At 38.5% G+C, this 19,541-nt stretch overlaps 1 protein-coding gene across 11 annotated transcripts in view; it reads right to left on the bottom strand.

The window, feature by feature from the left end:
- The window catches only part of SLTM (SAFB like transcription modulator), a 56,404-nt gene that overhangs the window by 22,936 nt on the left and 13,927 nt on the right, over positions 1 to 19,541 (bottom strand). For 7 of the 11 annotated variants that reach the window (XM_032297307.1, XM_032297309.1, XM_032297306.1 and 4 more), the window contains 3 exons: positions 14,171 to 14,235; positions 10,739 to 10,936; positions 9,789 to 9,836 (listed from right to left, as the gene is read on the bottom strand). In XM_032297307.1, the coding sequence (XP_032153198.1) occupies positions 9,789 to 9,836; positions 10,739 to 10,936; positions 14,171 to 14,235 (311 nt within the window). The remainder of the gene's footprint in view (positions 1 to 9,788; positions 9,837 to 10,738; positions 10,937 to 14,170; positions 14,236 to 19,541) is intronic. The other 4 variants (XM_032297311.1, XM_032297313.1, XM_032297312.1 and 1 more) reach the window with 2 other exon arrangements.

Below are 19,541 nucleotides of genomic sequence, written 5' to 3'. Positions count from 1 at the left end.
AAATGATTTTAATTTTAAAATATTTGACAGTTTCACTAAAATTAAAATTAGCAATGTGCTAGCTTAAAAACAGAAGTGTCATAAGGGGAGAGGCTTAATTTACTCTACCAAGCAAATACTGCAAAAATCACTGAAGTAATAACATCCAACATGGAACCAACATTTCCCAAATACAAGACTATAAAGAATAAAGTAATACACATTATAATCTCAATAAGTGAAAAAAATTAAAGAATCGTTTTATTTTTTAGAGACGAGTCTTGCTATTGATGCTCAGGCTGGTCTCAAACTTCTGGCCTCAACCTGATTATCCCACCTTATCCTCCCAAGTAGCTGGGATTACAGGCATAAACCATTTAAGATTGGCTTAAGAGTTTGTTTTTGTTTTTTTGTTTTTGAGACAGATTCTTGCTCTGTCATCCAGGTAGAGTGCAGCAGCATGATCACAGCTCACTGTAGCCTCGACCCTCCTGTCTCAGCCTCATTAGTAGCTGGGACTACTAATTTTTTAAAAAATCCTAATTGAAGGTGAGGTCTTGCTATGTTACCCAGGCTGGTCTGGAACTCCTGGGCGCAAGCGTTCCTCCTACCTCAGCCTTCCAAAGTTCTGGGATTACAGGGCAAGCCACTGTGCCTTACCAAGTGTTTTAATAATTTTTTTTTTAAGATGGAGTTTTGGTCTGTCACCCAGGCTGGAGCGCGATGGCACAATCTTGTCTCCCTGCCACTTCTGCCTCCTGGGTTCAAGCAATTCTCCTGCCTCAGCCTCCCAAGGAACTGGGATTACAGGCACCCACCACCACGCCTGGCTAATTTCTGTATTTTTGTGGAGATGGATATTGGCCAGGCTGGTCTCGAACTCCTGACCTCAGGTGATCCACCCACCTCAGTCTCCCAAAGTGTTGGGATTACAGGCGTGAGCCACCTCGCCTGGCCTTTAATAACTTTTAAAAGAAAAACTAAGCAGAAGTATGTTGTTTAAAGTCAGGTGATGTAAAACTTGTGAAATTACCACATACAAAGCCTTAGAGCAGTGGTTCTCAAACTTGAGCATGCATTACAACCCCTGGAAGGCTTGGAAAATAAAACAGATTTTCTGATTCAGAAGGTCTAGAGTGAGGCTTAAGAATGTGCATCTCTAACAAGGTTCCAGGTGATAGTAATGCTGCTGGTAGAGAGGACACGGAGAATTACTGCTTTTACAGAATGACAACCTCTCAGTTAAAAAAAAAACAAAACTGAAACGTAAGTAGAACTTTAAACGGCATATTTATAATATAATTTTAGATTCATATAAAAGCATGCACTTCTTAAAAATGTCAAATATTTTACAATGTGCTCAAAAGTGCACTTGGATAATGTGTCTATTTAAATTCCCTTCCTTCCTTTTTCCCTTCCCTTCCCTTCCCATCCTTCTTTCCTTCCCTCCTCCATCCCCCTCCCTCCCTCCCTTCCTCCCTTCCTTCCTGTGTGTGTGTCCTCTTTCTAAGCTCTTTCTTTTTTCCACTCTCTTTTTCTTGCTTTCTCTACGTGGTGTGTGTGTGTGTGTGTGAGAGAGAGAGCAGGTTTCACTCTGTCACCCAGACTGGAAGTGCAGTGGTGTGATCTCGGCTCACTGCAACCACCACCTCCCAGGCTCAGGTTTATTCTCCCGCCTCAGCCTCCTGAGTAGCTGGAACCACAGATGTGTGCCACCACAACTGGTTAATTGTTTTGGTATTTTTTGGTAGAGACAGGGTTTCACCATGTTGCCCAGGCTGGTCTCGAGCTCTTGAGCCCAGGCAATCCACCTGCCTTGGCTGGCCTCCCAAAGTGCTGGGATTGCAGGCATGAGTCACCACGCCCAGCCAACCATAATAATTTCTACGAAATTATTTTATTAATAAATGATATATGGACTAACCTAAAGTGTGCCAACCAGGGAATGACCAATTATTTTACAGCTAAAGTACATGAAAGAAACTAAAAATACTAAAAAACTCAGCCATAAGAAGTAAAATAGTCCAGAACTAGTAAATCATCAATTGATAGCAGTGTAAATTCTATCACTAAATAAGTCCATTACACTGTGCTCTAAGAATCTCTCTCTCTCTCTTTTTTGTTTTTGAGACAGTCTTACTCCATCACCCAGGCTGTAGTGCAGTGGCGCGATCTCGGCTCACTGCAACTTCCACCACCCGGGTTCAAGTGATTCTCATGTCTCAGTCTTCCCAGTAGCTGGGATTACAGGCATGCACCATCACACCTGGCTAATTTTTGTATTTTTAGTAGAGATGGAGTTTCCTCATGTTGGCCAGGCTAGTCTCAAGTGATCCTTTCGCCTCGGCCTCCCAAAGTGCTGGGTTTACAGGTGTGAGCCACTGTGTCTGGTCTCTAAGAATGTCTTAATAAATTGTTTTACTACAATATATTTTTAAGCATTTTGTGTCCAATCTGCAGTATTCAGAAAACAAAGGAAAACACTTTAACATGGGTGGAATGGTAGACAGAGACAGCAAGAGAAGAATGAGTTATGCTTGAATTATGGATAAATCTTTTTCTTTCAAACTCTCTTTTAGTTTAGTATTTTTTCTTGAGGGAATAAATAAACTGAGACACCTGAGCTTTTTAAAGCAGAATAAATGAACTTAAAGAATGCAACATGTGGTCGGGCGTGGTAGCTCATGCCTGTAAAGTCAGCAGTTTAGGAGGCTGAGGCAGGAAGACAGCTTGAGTCCAAGAGTTAAAAACCAGCCTGCGCAACCTAGTAAAACCCTGTCTCTATTTTAGAAAAAATAAAAGAAATTTTTTTTTTAAAAAAATGCAATTTGACTCTCCTTATCTACCTTGAATCCCAAGAGCATACCACTTCCAAGTTATTATTTTAGAGATGCAATACTGAAAGCTTCAAGAAAAAAAAAACAAAACAAAACATATCCAAATCATAGGCTATTTTAAAAAGTAAAATTTTAAAAATACTATGATGTAAAACACAAAGTTTGTTCTAATGTAGTTCCTGTCCATTATAATGTTATTTCTAGTTGCTAAAGTAACTAGTAAGGTTTTTCTTACTTGCTGCAGAATTTTTAGGTATTTATCTTAGTAATTCAGCATTTCTTCTGAAGGGTTTCATAATTTAAAGAGAAACTTTATGACATACACTTAAATGTCACTAGGGAAATGGCCTGACCCAGCTTCTAGAAAACAAAACTAATTACAATGCGGGTGAAGTACAGAAACAACTTGGGTTAAGTAGAAAAAATGAACCATATAAATGCTTGTTTATTTTACTATGCAGTATGTGCAGCAAACATAGCACGAACCGTAAGTCCTAAATAAGCCCAAAATATTTGCAATAAGGAAACAAACTAAGAAATACAATGGGAAATTTCCCATCTTTAGATATATATGCACAGACATGATATGCGACTTTATAAAAACAATATCCCCCACTAAAAACAGGTTTTTTTTTTTTCCCAAATGAGGAATATAGCAAATAAGTAAATGTAAAGCATTTATTTACTAAATGTAAAACATCCTTTTAAATTAACCATTCAAGTTTGTCCTGAAAAAGAATACTTCACATGTGAAGAAGAATCAAATATCTGTAAGGTAAGTACTCATTTCTTCATAGTAGGATCTGCAATCCTTAGTCAAATGCTAAAGGACTTACATAAAGCTCCTTTATTTATTTTCATTTCATCCTAGGAGCAGCAATAACTAATAAGAGACAAAGACAAACCTAAGGTTTATTTTCAGTTAACCAAGTATTTACTACATATGCAATTCTACTGCTTCCCACAGGTTATCTTATGATATATGTACATGTATAGGCTAAGTAAAATGACCTCCTTTCCCCTCACTTGAAATGTAAACACTGTATTCAGACTGATATTTAAAACAAACCTTCAAAATAACTTTAAACCACTACTTACCTATCTGGCAACATGCAAAACACTGGCACATTAAGTATTCAAAAACTATGTGTTGAATGAATTTACTAAATAAATTCATTCAAATAAATGTGTATGTATTACATACACATTTATTTGAATTTAGTATGTATTCAAATAAATACATACTAAATAAATGTACTTTAAGACTGCTGTTTTTAGCTGGAAAGACTGAACTAACTGCTTGATTTTTATCTGAAGGGCTTAACTTTGGCATTAAGTACAACAGAACTCTCAGAAAACATTTGCTAGCATGGAATTATTTAGTGAAAAGAATATCACACTAGGCATGATGCCACCTAGGTATTTACCCTGTCTTTATCACTGAAACAGTTTTACTCCGTGGTATGTCATCTAGCTAGATGAATTTACCTATAAAATGGAGTTCACATGTGAACTATGTAAGATAGTATCAAGAATTGAGTAAGGTGTAATGGATGTAAAACATAGTCTGTGAATAGTAAAGCACTAAATAAAAGAGAGATAAAAGAAAGCTTTGTGGAGGAGATAGAGGTGAATCTGGCTGTGAAAGGTATATAGATTTCATGTGACAAAAAAAAGTAAGATTTTTGAGGTTAGTGAAACATTAGGGGTAAAGGCAAATAGAAAAAAGGAAGATACATGATGTTACCATAGACAGAAGAGGTTCTTGTGACTAGAGTAAATTTTAAAGAATTAAAGTTAAGTCCAGGCATGGTGGCTCATGACTGTAATCCAAACACTTGGGAGGCCGAGTTGGGTGGAATGCTTGAGCTCAGGAGTTCAAGACCAGATTGGGCAACAAGGCGAACCCCCATCTCTACAAAAAATACAAAAGTTAGATGGGTGTTGTGGTGCACACCTGTAGTCTCAGCTACCGGGGAGGCTGAGGTGCAGTGATCACTTGAGCCTGGGAGGCCAAGGCAGCAATGAGTGGAGATCACATCACTGTACCCCAGCCTGGGCAACAGAGTGAGACCCTATCTCAACAAAGTAAAAATAAAAATAAAGCATTAGCAAACAAGAACATTTTAGAGAAAAAGCTCCAGAAATTTCTCAAGTAAGCATTATGTTCAAGTTATAAAACACTACAAATGACCATTGTACATATACTACATCAGAATCTATGATTAATCCCTACATTAACTAAGAATTATAATATTCATTTATAGACACAGAAATTGACTAATAACCTGTGCCACAATCACAATGTTGTAATTACGTAATAGAAGTAGAATCTGAACCAAAGTCTACCTAGTGTAACTGCCTAGCGGCTAATGCCTAAAGATTTAAGATTTAAGTCAAAGCCTGAGACAGGCTTAAAATAGACATATCCCTGTACAAATATGCTGCATATATGTGTACACACACACACACATACTTTTTTTTTTTTGAGACAGAGTCTTGCTCTGTTGTCAATGATGGAGTGCAGTGGCACAATAATAGCTCATTGCAGTTTCAACCTCCCGAGCTGCAGCGATTCTCCCACCTCAAGCTACCTCCTGAGTAGCTAGGACCACAGGTGAGCACCATCATGCCCAGATAACTTTCATATTTTTTGTAGAGACAGGTTTGCCTTGTTGCCCAGGATGGTCTCGAACTCTTGAGCTCAAGTGATCTGAATGCCTCAGCTTCCCAAGTACTGGGATTATAGGCATGAGCCAGTGCATCCTGCCAGATTAAATTTTCTAACTTTTCTGAGATAGGGTCTTGCTCTATTGCCCAGATTGGAGTATAGTGACACAATCTTGGCTCACTGCAGCCTTGACCTCCTGGGGTCAAGTGATTTTCCTGGGTCAGCCTCCTAAGGAGCTGGGACTAGAGGCATGGACCAGCACGCCCAGCTATTTTTAAAGTTTTTTGTATAGACAGGGTGTTGCTATGGTGCCCAGGCTGATCTTGAACCCCTGGCCTTAAGCAATCCTTCTACCTCGACCTTCCAAAGTGCTGTGATTACAGGTATGAGTGACCACATCTGGCCCAGACTAAACTTTCAAAAGCAATACCTAACTACTGAAAATAAATGAAACAAGTCAACCTAGACATGTATCAGTGGGTGACACAACCATACAGAATAGAACAAATTTAAAACACAGTGATTTGTTCATCCCCAGAGGGGAACATCCTGGTGAAAAATATGTCTTAAAAAAATCTTAAATTACTTTCCGTAACTACACTGGTGGTATATTATCATTCTAAAGTTGTTGTATGTGTACCGTGAGGTAAGGGAAATGATTATCTTGGAAGTACCATATGAATTGAAAGTCTATTTGATCTTAAAAGTAAAAACAAGCAAAAACAAAGAAAACTACAATGTTTTCTCTAGCACTGTACACCAAAAAGACCTAGAAACAATGAACAACTCAGTAGCAGTGAATACCTCCACCACCTAGATTGTTTTCTTGAAATACCACTTACCACTATAAGGAAGAAATGTCTAATTATAGGTCTAGAGCAGGAAATGGCACATCTTTACATACTAGCAAGCACGGAATCAATCAAAGTCTACTGGGATCATGCTGAAAGGACTCAAGAGCCAACTTTAAGAGGCTCTCACTATATGGAACAATTTAAGTATTAAGGATAATAACTGCAATGGACCAAAATACATTACATATATTCAAATCCATGAGTTCAAAATGAATCTAAAAGGAGAAAAAAGGAAAAATTAAGAACTAACTGGCCATTGTCAGAGAAGCCAGTGAACCAGCTCAATATTCTGAAAATTGGTAAATAAAAAGGAAAGAATCAAACATATATCCTGGCTTTCCTATGTAAATGATACCACTGGGTAACCAAATAGTAAATAAGGGAGGGAAGTTTCTCTTTCTAGAAACATTCCAACTAACAAGGAAGAAATGATAGAATTAGAATAGCATCCCTTTGCAACCCCTAATGGGGTATGAATCATCAATGATTGGTACTATCACAAAAAGACAACCAGATATTATGTGCATCCAAATAGAAGACTACAGTACTACACCTATGAGGTGGCTGTGTGTGTGCTGGGGTGGGGTGTTAACGCTGAATCTGACAGCAAGCCTCTAGATGCTACAACCAATTTACAAAAAATACAATAAACAAAGGAATATGTTGAACACCACCACAGGAATGCAATCAGCAAAATCTAGGCCTTGGAAGCTCTACGGCAGCAACTGGCAAACTACAAAAGATTCCGTTTTTGCCAACCCCTGCTCTAAGGGATAAACAACTTGATGTTTTCCACAAATAATATAGTAAGAGGAAAAAAGATGGAAGGGAAAACCTCAAGATTAAAAGAGACCTAAAACATTTCAATCAATCACAATATACAGATCTTACTGGTATCTGGATTTAAACAAGACATAATAGGGAGAAGAAAAAAACTATAGTAAACTGAACATTTGAATCCTGTGTATTTCATAATATTAACATTTATATCTTAGGAGTGCTAATGTAAAAAATAAGAGTTCTCTTTTAGAGATACAAACTGAAATTTTTCTTTTTTTTTTTTTGAGACAGAGTTTCACTCTTGTTACCCAGGCTGGAGTGCAATGGCGCGATCTCGGCTCACCGCAACCTCCGCCTCCTGGGTTCAGGCAATTCTCCTGCCTCAGCCTCCTGAGTAGCTGGGATTACAGGCACGCGCCACCATGCCGAGCTAATGTTTTTGTATTTTTAGTAGAGACGGGGTTTCACCGTGTTGACCAGGATGGTCTCGATCTCTTGACCTCGTGATCCACCCACCTCAGCCTCCCAAAGTGCTGGGATTACAGGCTTGAGCCACCGCGCCCGGCCTACAAACTGAAATTTTTCAAGGGAAATATGTTTGGATTTGCTTCAAAATAATGCAGAAGGGAGAAAGTAAATAGAGGCATAGAGGACAATAAGACTGGCCATAATTGAAAGAAGCTGAAGCTAGGTGATTGTTACACTATGCAGTATCCCTGAATGCACAAGTAATACATTCAGTAAGCATGTTTAGAAACATTAGATCATAATGGAACACAGACACATTTGTGTTTCTAGATGTTCCACTAGACATTATTTAGAAACAGAAAAAGGTTATTTTAAAGAAAAGTTCTCTAAAAATGTAACCTTATCTTTTGATACAATGTGGCAAAATCTTGCTCCCTGATAAGAAATACATAATTGGTCTTCCTTTAGATACTTTATTTTCATCTGTTTAAACAGATGAAATAAATGTTTCTAATAAAGTTTATTATTTAAGTGGAGATCCTTAGATATGATGCCTTCATACAAATCACAACATGCACAACTAGGAGTGGTCCTTGATGTGAGCTAATTTCTAACTGCCAATAACACCTCAACTTCCCCTTTTTGCAAATCAGTAATCTAGAAAAGATACTCCCTCAATCTGAGAGTTAATCTTCCTCAAGATTCTTCGTTTTTGAGATGGGAGTCTTGCTCTGTTGCCTAGGCTAGAGTGCAGTAGCTTGATCTTGTCTCAGTGCAACCTCAGCCTTCCAGGTTCAAGTGATTCACCTGTCTCAGTCCCGACTAGCTGGGACTACAGGCAACTACCACCATATATAATTTTTTATATTTTTAGTAGAGATGGGGTTTCACCATACTGGCCAGGCTAGTCTAGAACTCCAGACCTTGTGATACTCCTGCGTTGGCCTCCCAAAGTGCTGGGATTACAGGTGTTAGCAAACGCACCCGGCCCCTTATACATTCTTTATCACTACAAAATCAATGTACTTAGGGGCAGGCCCACAGACATTCACCATCCTAACATTTCCTTCTTGAATATTCCAAATGATTAGCAACATTTCTCCCCAAAATGCAATTTCTCCTCCACTGCAACACACAGAGAGGCAATATATAGCCTCAGCAGCGTTTGTGGCTCACCAGCATTTCAAAGGCAAGAATGCTGCAGAAAAGAAAGCATGCAGAGGCAGTCAACTAAGTAGTCCATGAACGCAAGCCCAAGTACTCTTCTAGGCAGTACTACCCAGAGGAAATAACTGACACGATCACAATTTTTCCTGAATCTAGTAAACAAAGGAACCTATATATGTTTATTTGAAAGTACACCATTTAAAGAGGACACAATCCTCTCCTACTTGGATAACTGTGGTAATTCTAGAGCTAATACATGCCAACAGGCACTGACTCCCTTCAAAGGGTGATGCGTTCATTTATCAGATTAAAACCAACTTGGATCAAAACCACCAAACTGTCTCTGGTTTTTATAAGATTAAAAATAAAAACAAATAAAGAGGACACAAAAGCAAGGGTTCTTTAGTTACAGATATGAGGGGAAAAAAGGATAATTTTTTAATGCAGAAATTATAGATGTCTTTTTATAGCATCTCAGTCACTTTAAAACATACACTATGTGTATCATATATAGCAGCAACAAATGTTATTACACATTGAAGTGCAGTAATTTTCAACACACACACACACACACACACACACACACACACACAGAAACCAAGTAAATTTCTAGAAATTTTTAATCATTTTTAGACTACGCTTATTATAGGAGTGTTAACAAAATTTTAAATAAAGCTTTGAAAAGGATATTAGTACTTTTAAATGGCTTATTTTATACCAAGTGACAAGAAAAAAATCAAGAAGAATGCAGACTTCTCAAAAGACTAGTAACCAGAGTTACGTTTTACAGAAAGGATGGCCTTTTTTCTAAAATTCTGAATATGATGGGAAACTCATAATAATTCCAATTATCTTTCAGGCAACAGAAATTTCAGCTGCCAACAGTTTTAAGCACTTTGTGTACGTCATGTAAATAACTCATTATTAAATTTAACACAGTTCAAATTAAAGAATTATGAAGTCAAAATAAGATTCCTTTTCCAAGCCCTTCCACCCACAACACTGAATTCATAGGACTAAATGTAAACTTACTTGGGCTGTTAGAAAGGTATCATCTTCACCTTCTTGAGCTTCAATTTCCTAAGTAAAAGGGTATACAATAGCTTTGCTTTACAAAATATCTGGGTAACATAAGAATGCTTTTATGCTTATACCTGCTTATCATTTGCCTTGTGTTCTGTATAATATCTATGATACCATGGGTACTAAATCAGTGCTTAATATTCAGACTATACTTCTTATGCCAAAAAAAAAAAAAAATTTAGCCATGTCGCTAGAAAATTAGAAACATTTCTCTTGAGCCTCTCATTTATTAGGGTAGGTAGAAGGGAAGTGTTTTAACTATGAATACTAAAACAGCAGTGACTCCTTAACCCACTGACTTCCTTAAAATGTAATAACATACTTTAAAGCAGGACAAATAGTCTGTAAGTGAAAGCAGATAATAAATGAAGTATTATCTGCTTTAAAATTAAACTTTCATAAGTAGTTCCCCACCCTTGATATAACCAAAGAAATGTAAATTAAAGCAACCTTTTATACCTGCTAAGGTAGCAGAAGGGGGAAAAAAGCATATCACCAAGTAATGTTGGCAATGCCAGAATGAAACTGATACATTCATTCATCGTGGAGTAGGAAAAAAGCCTTAAAACTTAAAATGTGTCAAATTAAAGTATCTATTAGATATGTAGAAATCAGTCTAATAAATTATGGTAAAATTATGGAATTATATGTTACATGAAAATACAGAATAAATAGCAACTTACTGTGTAACAATTATGTAAAAATATATATTATGTGAAATAAGCAAAAATTTAAAAGATTGCCTAAGGTGGTAGGGTTTTAGATGACTTATAAGTAGCTTTATTAACACATCTTTTAAAAATTCTGAGACTTCCAAATTGAACTAGGAAAAAAAACACTTTTTATTATTTAAAACTTAATGTATCTGTGTCATGTTTTAAAAAAAACTGGCTAAAGACCTGACTTTCGATGTCCTCTTTTTCTATATCTTCTATTGCTTCTGCCTCTATTAATTCATGAGCTCTCTTGTTTTCTTCTGCAGAGAGTAACTCCTTGGAATGCACATTTTCTTCTTCATTTTCACCAAATTCTTCAGAGTCCTTTAGTTCATCATTTCCATCTTGCTCTTGTGCCTCTTGATTCTCCAATTCACAGTCCTTTTAATGGTAAGAAAATTTGGTACAACTAGAGGCAAAGTAGCGTGGACTATCCACCAAACGTTTTTGGTAATTTATACCTTTAAATGTGTCAAATTTGATCATATTTTAATATTCCCAAAGTTCAATCATTTTACCTTATATATTAACTGTGTCTTTAAAAATAGGAGGTCTAATACCAAGATTATCAAACACGAATCTGAGTTCTCAAATCTCTCATATTAAAATGCGCAATAATTGAACTGCTACTAGAGATACCCTATAATATTTACCAAGCCAGCTCTAGGAGCTGTCCAGAAAATACGGCTTGATTTCTCCATGTGCCGTAGATTGAGTTAACTTCAAAGACCTTGGAAGTCTTATACATTAAAACAAAATTGATTTCTAATAATAAGAAACTCCTAACTGCTGCATCAATGACTGTTCTTGAAAAATATGCCAATAACTAATTGAAATGTATTTGCTTTGAAATTTACCACTGTGCCAAATGCCAATTAGGAAGGGGAACATAGGTTGTGATTGGTCTGTTTGTCCTTCAAAGTTTATGGATATACAGTACTTCAGTGAAAACAAAATCAGCAATCTGCCTAATTTCCTCTGATTAAGTGCAGAGAAAGGAGTGAAAGCAATAAACATTCCTTCTTTTTTTTTTTCCTGTTCTTACAGTAAATCCAGCAGATTTAAGAAAAGGTTTCTCGGTTAAAAGGTGAAAGAGGCAGAGGCATGACTACGAATCATTCACAGCTAAACTGCAGTGAGGAAACTGAAATATCTATCTAGAGGTGGGCACAGAGAAGGAATATGATTATTTTGGAATGTAGAGTGCTTGGGGAGAAGGGGACATCTTGTTTGACCAAACATATTACAGTATGAGTGGGGGAACGGTAGGGGTTGAAAACGGAGTACACAGCTGTATTATGGCAGAAGAATAGGCACAAGAAAGATCAAGAAAGTTACTAAGGTGATCTCACCTATTCTGAAGTGCCAACTTTGACAAATTTCCTCACTTACTCACAGAAGCAATTTGTATACTATTCTGGTATTTAGGCAATAGGTAAAATTTACCCATTACTGTATAAATTCCAAAATTATCAACCATGGGAGATGAGAAAAATACATTCACTTAATTTCTATCAAATATATCACAGATATGTTGATACTTCCAAAAATAAACTGAAGATGTGTTTAAACAGAATTTTTTAAAAAGCTCCTAGAACCAGGCGTGGTGGCTCATGCCTGTAATCCCAGCACTTTGGGAGGCTGAGGCAAGTGGATCACGAGGTCAGGAGTTTGAGACCAGCCTGGCCAACATGGTGAAACCCCATTTCTACTAAAAATACAAAAATTAGCCAGGGTGGCATATGCCTGTAATCCCAGCTACATAGGAGGGTGAGACAGGAGAATCGAACCTGGGAGGCGAAGGTTGCAGTGAGCCAAGATTGCGCCGCTGCACTTTAGCCTGGGCGACAGGGTGAGACTCCATCTCAAAAAAACAAAAACAAAAACAAAAAAAACCCAAAAACAAACAGCAAAAAGCTCCCCTGTTCTTGTAGACATTATGAACACTTTATGTAAAATAATAACACAAAGGCATCCTTTGCAGCACATGTAAGAGAGAGTACTATTATTCCTCTGAATACATGTATATATCTTCTTAGGACATTTCAAACAACTGCAACGTTTTTATGAACTGAGGAGCTAAAACAAACGTTTGAAAAGTAAAAGATTTTTTACTGAGTCATAATGCTTTTACAGCTTATGGAAAATCTCAACTTAATGATACACTTACTGGTGAAGGCAACTGGAGAAAATAAGAACAAAAAAAGTAAACCTAATGGAACATATATCGTAAGGATAACAGAATAGCAAAATTTAAAGGCTCAAACAAAAGCTGATTATAGGCATGCAATCATCAATTTTAATGGATCCCTGGGCAAACAGTTCCCAAAATTATCTGATTTCAGGTTAACTCCTCAACAAAACATCGTGTGTGTGTGTATGTGTGTGTGTGTGTGTGCGCGCAGTGTGAAGAGTGAAGACAGCTAGGAAGCAGGAGAGATGGCTGTGTAAAGAACATGAGCTGACTATGGTAAAACACAAAAACATCAAGAGACATGATGACAATATGGACTAGTTATACACAGAAAACAGAATATATGGGTGCATAAATGCACATAGTTCAAGACAAACTACATTAAATAATTCCTGAAAATACCACAATACTAAAGACCTAATAAGCAGCAGATCACTTTTCATTAAAATAAAACAAAACAAATTTTAAAACTGCAATTACAATTAAAAATAGCTTGTTCTCTATATGTAGTATATAGAACTGCCACAACCCCTATTAAAATGACATCCTTAATTTTTCTGGCCAGCCAGTTTTGAAATGCACCCTCCTTTTTGGGCCCAAAAGGCCTAGCTTATTTATCTCTAAAGGGCAAAACAAATTTCTTAATTTGATCTTTGTTTTTGAGATGGAGTCTCACTCTATCACCCAGGCTGGAGTGCGCTGGTGCAATCTCAGCTCACTGCAACCTCCACCTTCCTGGGTTCAAGTGATTCTCCTGCCTTAGCCCCCAAGTAGCTGGGACTACAGGCGTGCACCACCATGCCTGGCTTTTTTTTTTTTTTTTTTTTTTTTGTATTTTTAGTAGAGATGGGGTTTCACCATGTTGGCCAGGTTGGTCTCAAACTCTTGACCTCAAGTGATCTGCCCACCTAGGCCTCCCAAAGTGCTGCGATTATAGGCATGAGCCACAGCGCTGGACCCTTAATTTGATCTTTACCAAGTGGTAAAACATCAGCAATTTTCTGTCTGTATTTTAAGGTCTACATTAATCTAAGTTCTGTATATTATACACAAAAACTAAATGCAATGAGCAGACAGAAAAAAATTATCAATATCCTTCCCTGTGGTATTTTGTCCAGGAGCTAACACATATATCTATTGTCTTGTAGCTATATCCCTGACCAGCTTTCTACCTAAAGGCCTGGTAAAACGGATTATTATTTTTAGTTTTTTACATCTCATTTAACTAAAAAGTTGTTTACTCTATTTTTCAATTATGAGAGTTAATGAGATTGACAATATTACATATTGTCAATATTATGTAAGTCTCTATCTTTAACCTACATACTTCAATGACCACTGTTCAATAAAACACACAAAATTCATAATGCAAAATACTAGGCTTAAAAGAAACATCTTATCCTGAGTAATTAACACTTTACCTTGATAAAAGCATCATCTTCCACAGAAGCATCTCCACTCAACTCATCTGCTTCTTGTTTTTTACCTGCGGAAGAAGGAAAATGGGCTAACAACTGGTATTTTAGTACTTTAAGAACAAAGATATTCAGTGTTTACCCTGCAATAGCACTCTTCACTCCCAAATCATCTGACAAAGCTAATGCCAACTGCTTATAAACCACCTGGTCAGAGCTGTCCCAAACATAAAAAGCTTTACTATGTCATGCTGTCTCAATGAAATACACTGTGCACATAATCCTACATATGAACCCATCAGCTTAACTGACTTGACATATATGATGCATTTTTCTTTACGCCACTTGAATTTTCTATCTTCAGTTATCTCAGAAGTTGTGGTACCTTTCAATGGCATTCAACTAACTATATATGTAGCCAGACATCTGATAGCTAAGTATGAGATCAGTAACTCCCACAAAGCCTTTCCTGTATTCTTCTCTTCAACAAGCATTCTCTGAAATAAAAATTCTCACACTTTAATCTTCATCTTACAATCCATCAGGTGATTGATTACATACAGCTCTGTACTGTCTCTAGTACACCCTGCCTCTTCATAGAGAAGACACTCCTTAAATAAGGCGACTGCTTTTATGCTAATTATTTATTTATCCAAAAGCCTAAAAATAAATAGTGCTGGCCACTTAACATAGTAACTGATTTAAGGCATGTAGAAATTACTGCAGTGAAAACTGTTAATAGCTTTCAGACAAACTACAGACCTTCTCTGCCCAACCCTCATCTTCAAAACTTTGCAAACTTGTAGTTAGAATTTTCTTTTTAAGAATATCTATTTATGGCTGGGCGCGGTGGCTCAAGCCTGTAATCCCAGCACTTTGGGAGGCCGAGGCGGGTGGATCACGAGGTCAAGAGATCGAGACCATCCTGGTCAACATGGTGAAACCCCGTCTCTACTAAAAATACAAAAAATTAGCTGGGCATGGTGGTGCGTGCCTGTAATCCCAGCGACTCAGGAGGCTGAGGCAGGAGAATTGCCTGAACCCGGGAGGCGGAGGTTGCGGTGAGCCGAGATCGCGCCATTGCACTCCAGCCTGGGTAACAAGAGTGAAACTCCGTCTCAAAAAAAAAAAAAAAAAAAGAATATCTATTTATTTATTTTTGAGACAGAGTCACACTCTTGCCCAGGCTGGAGTGCAGTGGCGCAATCTCGGCTCACTGTAACCTCCCAGACCTAGGTTCAAGCGACTCTCCTACCTCAGCCTCCCGAGTTGCTGGAAGCACAGGTACGAGCCATCACACCTGGCTAATTTTTGTATTTTTAGTAGAGACAGACGGGGTTTCACCATGTTGGCAAGGCTGGTTTTGAACTCCTGGCCTAAGTTATCTGCCCACCTCAGCCTCCCAAAGTGCTAGGATTATAGGCATTGAGCCACCACACTTGGCTGGTAGTTGGAACTTTAAAAACGTTTTCCATGTTTAAAAAAAAAAAAAAAAAAAGGTTTCCAGAGGCAATGCAAAAAGTTTATTATGTTTTCAGGCTAGTCCACAAAATCCTACTTAGAAATCCATAATGTACTAGAAATGTAAAAAACACATCTGCTGCAACATTACTGTGAAAAATTTTTTTTTTCCATTTCTTTTGAAACCTTAATGGATGTTCTTTCCTAAGGCCAATGAATGAACTTTTCCCTTAGCCTATAATTAGCACAGACAGTGCTACTCCCTATTTCAAGCTTCAGTAATCAGAGTAGAGGTTCAGCTATAGATAATTACTTAACAAGTTAGGATACCTGCATTTCCCTAGTCTCCTCAGTAGCTCCTATCCATCATCTACTCCCAATTCTAAGTCATTTCCACAAATGAGTGATAAAAGGGGATATGGTATGCTAATCCTTCCAAGTATGCAAAAAACAAGATTAGGAATGGGGATTTTTCTTTTACTCAAGTAGTAGCTGAGGGCTTCTGAAAATCAAATAAGAAACAAAGTGTGGCAATTCATGGTGTGCTAACCTCCTATTTACAATGTTGATGTCTGCATTTTTCGGAAAACGCAACTTTTTGGTTTACTATTCCCTTTGTTAAAGCTTTGCATCTAATTTTACAATTACTGTCATCATTCTCTTTATCACCAAACTTAATTTGTATGTGAGAATTTCATACAACAATCAGCCTGTCGGATTATATTGCCCTAAAGTCTAATATTTGAATTATTAAAAGGGCAATCACTAAGAAAGCCTGTTCATCTGAAAGTATTAATCTATTTAAGAAAGAAAGAAAAAAAGATGTTCTTTTCCTGAAAAAGAAAACTACTGAACAAGAAAGAGCTAATTATATTATTCTATTACATTTAGAGAAAGTTCCATAACACAAAAACCTTAAAAAGGCTACTTTCTGGGAGAAATAAGTTTTTTAAATATCAAATCCAGCAGGAAGCAGTGGCTAATGCCTGTAATCCCAACACTTTGGGAGGCTGAGGTACGAGAATCGCTTGAGCCCGTAAGTTAAGACCAGCCCAGGCAACATAGTGAGATCCCTATCTCTTCAAACAAAATTGTTTAAACATAGCTGGGTGTGGTAGTGTATGCTGGTAGTCCCAGCTATTTAGGAGGCTGAGGTGGAAGGACTGCTCGAACCCAGGAGGGCAAGGCTGCAGTGAGCTGTAATTATACCAACCACTGCACTCCAGCCCGGGCAACAGAGTTGGACCCTGTCTCAGAAGCAAAATAAACCACAACATCAATTCTTTCCCATACCCCCACCACCAAATAGCCAATTGGGCATAACTTTTGGGGAAGCTCCTTTCGATCATTCACAAACGCTATTTATTCCTTATAATTACAAACTGCTTTACAATTTGCAAAGCACCTAAAAAAATTTCAGTTGATTTGTCCAAGCACCCTATGATGGTACATGGATCCATTATCACAATTTTACAAAAGATAAAATGAACCTGAGAGGTTAAATAGCTTGCCTAAAACTTGAAAAACAGTGCTGTCAGAACTGAAAGCCAGGACTTTTCCCAATCAATTTTGAATTCCTGCCACTACATCTTACTATGACCGATGTAAAACACATTATTCTAATAAGGAGTGAAATAATTCAATTTATCTTTGAGGCCAGGCACAGTGGCTCACATCTGTGAACCCGACACTTTGGGAAGCCAGGAAGGGCAGATCACTTGAAGTCCCAAGTTTGAGACCAGCCTGGCCCACTAGCAAAACCCCATCTCTACTAAAAAAAAAAAAAAAAAAAAAAAAAAAAGGTAGCTGGGCATGGTGATGCATGCCTGTAATCCCAGCTACTGGGGAAGCTCAGGCACTGGGTTCAATCACTTGAACCCAGGAGGGAAAGATTGCAGTAAGCTGGGATCGTGCCATTGCAATCATGCCTGGGAGACAGAGGGACACTCTTGTCTTGAAAGTAAAATAAATAAATAAGGCTAGGCATGGTGGCTCACCTGAGGCCAGGAGTTCAAGACCAGCCTGGCCAACATGGTGAAACCCCATCTCTACTAAAAATACAAAAATTAGCCAGGCATGGTAATCCCAGCTAACCGGGAGGTTGAGGCGGGAGAATCACCTGAACCCCCGAGGTGGAAGTTACAGAGTTACAGTGAGCCAAAACTGCAACACTGTACTCCAGCCTTGGCAATAGAATGAGACTCCGTCTCTAAATAAATAAATAAAAATAAATTTTTTTGGCCAAGCCCTGTGGGTCACATCTGTAATCCCAGCACTTTGGGAGGTCGAGGTGGGCAAATCACGTGAGGTCAGGAGTTTGAGATAAGCCTGGCCAATATGGTGAAACCCCATCTCTACTAAAAATACAAAAATTAGCCAGGAGCATTGGTGGGCACCTGTAATCCCAGCTACTCCGGAGGCTGAGGTTGCAGTGAGCCGAGATTGCACCACTGCCCTCCAGCCTTGGTGACAGAGTGAGACTCCATCTCAAAAAATAATAAAAATTTAAAAATAAAGATATTATCTTTGAAATGGCAGTCTTTGGCATAATGACAAATTACATACTATGCACACTCTGTGTTGAATTTCACTTCTTTTAGGAAAAAGAGGAAAATCAAATTATACTTCAGCCACAAAAACAGCAGTCACTATCTCTGGTCCAGGTACTAGCATAAATTTTTTTCATTCATTTTTTTTTTTTTTTTTTAAGACCAGGTTTCACCATGTTGGTCAGGCTGGTCTTGAACTCCCGACCTCAGGTGATCCGCCCGCCTTGGCCTCCAAAGTGCTTGGATTACAGGCATGAGCCACCATGCCCGGCCTATTTTTTTTTTTTTTTTTTTTTTTTTAAAGGAGTTTCACTCTTGTTGCCCAGGCTAGACTGCAGCAGCACAATCTCAGCTCACTACAGCCTCCGCCTCCCAGGTTCAAGCAATTCTCCTGCCTCAGCCTCCCGAATAGCTGCGAGTACAAGCATGTGCCACCACGCCTGGCTAATTTTGTATTTTTAGTAGAGCTAGGGTTTTTCCATGTTGGTTAGGCTGGCCTCAAACTCCCGATCTCAGATCATCCACCTGCCTTGGCCTCCCACAGTACCGGGATTATAGGCATGAGCCACCTCACCTGGCCTTTTTATTATTATTATTATTTGAGACAGAGTGTTGCTCTGTCGCCCAGGCAGGCTGGAGTGTGGTGGTGTGATCTCAGTTCACTGCAACCTCCAACTCCCAGTTCAAGCAGTTCTCCTGCCTCAGCCTCCCAAGTAGCTGGGATTACAGGTACACACTACCACACCCGTCTAATTGTTTTGTATTTTTAGTAGAGACAGGATTTCACCACGTCAGCCAGGCTGGTTTAGATCTCTTAACCTCAAGTGATCTGCCCACCTCAGGCTCCCAAAGTGCTGGGATTACAGGGGTGAGGCACCTCGCCCAGCCAGGATAAATTCTTCATATGCATTTATGTAATTGTGTTTTTAAATTTTATCCTCCCCTGCCGGGCGCGGTGGCTCACGCCTGTAATCCCAGCACTTTGGGAGGCCGAGGCGGGTGGATCACGAGGTCAAGAGATCGAGACCATCCTGGTCAACATGGTGAAACCCCGTCTCTACTAAAAATACAAAATATTAGCTGGGCATGGTGGCGCGTGCCTGTAATCCCAGCTACTCAGGAGGCTGAGGCAGGAGAATTGCCTGAACCCAGGAGGCAGAGGTTGCGGTGAGCCGAGATCGCGCCATTGCACTCCAGCCTGGGCAACAAGAGCGAAACTCCGTCTCAAAAAAAAAAAAATTTTATCCTCCCAACTACTCTGAAACAATTATGCCCCTTTTACAAAAATGAAACTAAGTCTGAAAAATTAGATTACAAAGCTAGTAAACGGCAGTGCTTCAATTTAAACGCAGGCCCATTTCCATTAC

This window comes from Sapajus apella, unplaced genomic scaffold, assembly GCF_009761245.1.
Source record: "Sapajus apella isolate SASKATOON/1434 unplaced genomic scaffold, GSC_monkey_1.0 scaffold37, whole genome shotgun sequence".
NCBI lineage: Eukaryota > Metazoa > Chordata > Mammalia > Primates > Cebidae > Sapajus > Sapajus apella.
This window is presented reverse-complemented; position numbering and strand designations above follow the sequence as displayed.